General features: G+C 48.6%; 1 protein-coding gene across 1 annotated transcript; it reads right to left on the bottom strand.

Annotated features, from left to right (window-relative positions):
* Positions 1 to 750: 750 nt before the first annotated feature.
* LOC109783977 (NADPH-dependent aldehyde reductase-like protein, chloroplastic) lies at positions 751 to 2,091 on the bottom strand. The gene has a single exon (XM_020342588.4). It carries the CDS (start codon positions 1,933 to 1,935, stop codon positions 1,159 to 1,161), a length of 777 nt encoding a protein of 258 aa, XP_020198177.1. The 5' UTR covers positions 1,936 to 2,091; the 3' UTR covers positions 751 to 1,158.
* Positions 2,092 to 4,570: the final 2,479 nt, after the last annotated feature.

Raw genomic sequence — 4,570 nt, 5'->3', positions numbered from 1 at the left:
AACTTACCACTCATGCCAAGTGGTAATAGCCCCTTTATTATTAGGTATAGATATGGTCTGTTGACTTTACAGAAAAAGAGAAATAGAAACACCCTACTAACAAACTACCACCAGGCTGGACAAACTACCTGAAAAGAGTGATAAGCCAGCTACTCCCCGAAGAGACCTGCACAAGTGCAAGGACTCAGGAGAGCAAAACTAGCCCAAAAACGACAACTCACACGCACCAAACAACAAAAACAACCCAGTTTACCCGTTGTGTACTTTTTTTCTCATTTACAAACCCATGGATATTTAACTTTCTAAAACCCTTACCTAATAGGGTTTTTACCCGTTAGGTTCGTGGGTAGCGAGTACCCATTGCCATATTGACCGTACACAAAAATCTTTTTAGTATGAGTACTAAGTTTTATCTTGAAGTGTAGTCACACCACACATCAAGTCTGCTCCTCAAAGATTTTTGTCTGAGCCACACATCAGCTTGACCCTCAATAACTAACGAAAAACCTCTGTGTACTACCTGTATATTCTAGAAATTGAATAACCAATGAGCCAAGACTCTGTTTATCAAGTACATTGTGGGTTGCATATTTTCTCATGCTTAGCATATATCTTCCCAAGTGGCACACTGTCTCGTTCGTGGTAGTCATACCTTATATTCTATCCGTTCACAAACATAAGATGTCTATTTTTTTCCAAAACAAATATATAGATACGTTTTAATGTGTTTATTCATTCATTTCTATGAAATCCATGTTGAAATATTGATATTTATGAACGGAGGAGTACTTAGTAGTTTTTTCCTCGTAATTTCCCAAAGCAAAAGGCAATAAACAAAAAATGACAGCAGTAGTTAAGATCCCAAACCACGTGGACAAATCCATGTCGAAACAATAAGCCCAACACCACCATAAGAAGAAAAGAAACACAACCGAAGCCCACACAAACAGACAGAGAAAACAAATACACTAGCATACCCGAACGTGACACAAAAACAGAAAAATAACTAGCATACCCCTGAAAAAACCAAACTATGAGTAAATTTTAATGAGGACGGGGCGTTCACCCATTGGCTGGGCAGCTGGGGTAGCTGCCAGCCCACTCGAGTTCAAGCCGCGGCTTTAACGTGTGGTGCTCGGGGGAGTAAATTTTAGTAGCTCACGTGAACCCGCCATTGACCCTGATGACCTGACCGTTCACCCACCCGGCGGCGTCGCTGGCCAGGAAGGCCACCACCGGCGCCACGTCCGTCGTCTCGGCGATGCGCCCCATGGACTGGGCCTCCACTCTCTTGAGGAACGCCTCGTCCTTGCCGGCGAGGAACAGCTCCGTGCGCACGGGCCCTGGAGCCACCACGTTGGCCGTGATCCCCTTGGACGCCACCTCCTTGGCCAGGATCCTCGTCATGGCCTCCACGGCGCCGTTGGTCGCCGTGTACGCCGCGTAGCCCGGCAGGAGCGTGCCCATGATGGACGAGGAGAAGGTCACGATGCGGCCGCCGCTGCCGGCCGGCACGCGGTTGGCCGCCTCGCGGCACACCAGGAACGTCCCGCGCACGTTCACCGCGAACATGGCGTCGAAGTCCTCCACGGTGGTGTCGGCGAGCGCGGGGTACTTGGGGTTGAGCAGCCCCGCGCAGGCGACCACGACGTGCGGCGGGGAGCCGAAGGCCTCCTCGGCGCGGTCGAAGAGCGCGCGCACGGCGGCCGGGTCGGACACGTCGGCCTGGGCCGCCACGGCGCGGAGGCCGCGCGAGTTGAGCTCCGCGGCGAGCGCGGCGGCGCTGGCCGAGTCGGACGCGTAGTTGATCAGGACGCGCGCGCCGAGGGCGGCCAGGTGGGAGGACACCTCCCGGCCGATGCCGCGGGAGCCGCCCGTGACGAGCGCGACGCGGCCGTCGAGCGGGAGCGGCGAAGGCGCCGCGTTTGCTGCCATGGCAACAAAAACCAAGCGGCCTGTCGCCGACTGCTGGCTCGTTACGTGGCGCGAGTGACTGGCTCACGATTTTCTTGCTCGCTTTACGTGTCTGCTCTGTCGTGTTTCTTGTTTGTGCACCCGGTTAATTTTGCCCCGTGGCTGTAAAACGAATGGCAATGCGTTATATAGGCATGGGAAGTGGCCCGACGTATAGCACTTCTGCTCCTGTTAATCGTCACACGATGGCGTGCAAAGTGACGTATGGACTGATCATGACCAAGACGGCTCTCAAAATTCCAGGTGGTTAAACACTTGAACACGACCACCCACCAGATCTTTCTAACCTTATTCTTTTCGATGACACATTTGATGAGATCGTTTGTGGTGGCAGGCAGGAAACAACCATAGAGCTCCACAACCCTGTTTTCTCCGCTGACTGACCAACAACATCGACCTCACCGTGCTAGCCGCGTGCTGCCATGTCCACCAAAAACGTCCGTGTATATTGTGGGTGGCGGTGGTGAGAAAGTGGAGGCTATGGGCGGCGATGGTGAGAAAGTGGAGACATGGTGCGCCCATTTTGTAGCAACGGGACGCGAACATAGTTCGGGGGGACGCGAACACTGAATTTTTTCATATGATTGCTAATGATAAGCATCGAAAGAAGAGGATTTTTCAGCTTGAGCAAGATGAGGGTACAATTGTAGGACAAGAGAACCTAAAATTGTACATTACTGAATTCTATAAGCAGTTGTTTGGTCCTCCAGACAATAACTGTGTGTCTCTGGATGAGTCCAGGGTTGAGGATGTTCCTCAGCTCACAGTTGTGGAGAATGATGTTCTGACGGCTCCTTTTACCGAGAAAGAGGTATTTGATGCCGTCTCACAAATGGAAACTAACAAAGCGCCTGGACCAGATGGATTTCCAGCGGAGTTCTATAAGAAATGATGGTTTATTATTAAAGGAGATTGGTTGCCTTTGTTCCATGATCTGTTTGCTGGGCAGCTTAATCTTTTTCAGCTAAATTTTGGAACGATCACCCTTCTTCCTAAGAAAGCAGAGGCAGTGAGAATTGAGCAATTCAGGCCAATCTGTCTTCTTAATGTTGGCTTCAAAATTTTCACCAAGGTCGGGACCAATAGGCTCTCACAGATCGCGCATGCCGTTGTGCAGCCTACCCAAACGGCTTTCATGCCGGACAGGAACATTCTTGAGGGTGTTGTGGTCCTACATGAAACTCTCCATGAAATCCACACGAAAAAGCTGGATGGGGTTGTTTTCAAAGTGGATTTCGAAAAAGCGTTTGACAAAGTCAAATGGCCTTTCCTTCAACAGGCTTTACGTATGAAGGGTTTTGATGAGGCCTGGAGACGCCAGGTAGAATCCTTTACGCAAAAAGGTAGTGTTGGACTTAAAGTCAATGAGGATATAGGTCATTATTTTCAGACACACAAAGGCCCGAGACAAGGAGATCCAATGTCCCCTATATTGTTCAACATTGTAGTTGATATGTTGGCTATTCTCATAGGTAGGGCAAAGAACGCCGGTCAGGTAGGTGGCTTGGTGCCTAACCTAGTTGATGGGGGTGTGTCCATTTTGCAATACGCTGATGATACAATCATCTCTATGGAGCATGACTTGGCAAAAGCGAGAAACATGAAGCTGGTGTTGTGCTTATTTGAACAATTGTCCGGTTTAAAGATTAACTTTCATAAAAGCGAGTTGTTCTGCTTTGGTCGAGCCAAGGAGGAACAAGAGGCTTATAGGCAATTGTTTGGTTGTGAATTAGGGGCTTTACCTTTTACTTACCTAGGTATACCCATTCATCATCGTAAGCTCACGAACAGAGAATGGAAATGTATCGAAGATCGGTTCGAAAAGAAACTTAGTTGTTAGAAGGGCAAACTTCTGTCTTATGGAGGCCGGTTGATTCTTATTAATTCGGTGCTCAAAAGTTTGCCGATGTTCCTACTATCTTTCTTTGAGGTTCCAGTTGGGGTTAGGAAACGGCTGGACTTTTATCGGTCAAGATTTTTTTGGCAGAGTGATGATCTAAAAAGAAAGTATAGACTCGCCAAGTGGGATATTATTTGTCGTCCCAAGGATCAGGGGGGGTTGGGTATTGAGAATCTTGAGGTAAAGAACAGATGCCTGCTTAGTAAGTGGCTATATAAGTTATCAGATGGGACTGATGCGACTTGGGCACAGATACTTCGTAACAAGTATTTGCAATCCAAAACTTTGTCACAGGTGACAATGCGACCAACTGATTCACCATTTTGGAAGGGGCTTATGAGAGTTAAGACAGCCTTCTTTAATAGAACAAAGTTTATAGTCGGCGATGGTAATGATACTCGCTTCTGGGAGGACACCTGGCTTGGTGAGACTCCGTTGGCGTTACAGTACCCAACTCTGTATCGTATTGTGCATCGCCGTGATGCGCTTGTGGCAACGATTATGCAGGCCACACCCCTTAATATTCAGTTTAGGAGGGTGCTTGTTGGTAATAGATGGGAAGCTTGGCTTCATCTGGTGCGTAGACTGATGGACGTTCAGCTACAACATCAGCCCGATCAGTTGTGTTGGAAGCTTACTAGGTCTGGACATTTTACCGTTAAATCGATGTACATCGATGTTATTAACTCGAGTGTC

The sequence above is a fragment of the Aegilops tauschii genome, chromosome 1 (genome assembly GCF_002575655.3).
Source record: "Aegilops tauschii subsp. strangulata cultivar AL8/78 chromosome 1, Aet v6.0, whole genome shotgun sequence".
Taxonomy (NCBI): domain Eukaryota; kingdom Viridiplantae; phylum Streptophyta; class Magnoliopsida; order Poales; family Poaceae; genus Aegilops; species Aegilops tauschii.
Note: the sequence above shows the minus strand (reverse complement) of the source record. Positions and strands in the feature narration are given on the sequence as shown.

What these genes read in the sequence shown, in the direction of transcription:
- LOC109783977 (XM_020342588.4), bottom strand. Translation starts at nt 1,935, where the DNA reads ATGGCAGCAAACGCGGCGCCTTCGCCGCTCCCGCTCGACGGCCGCGTC.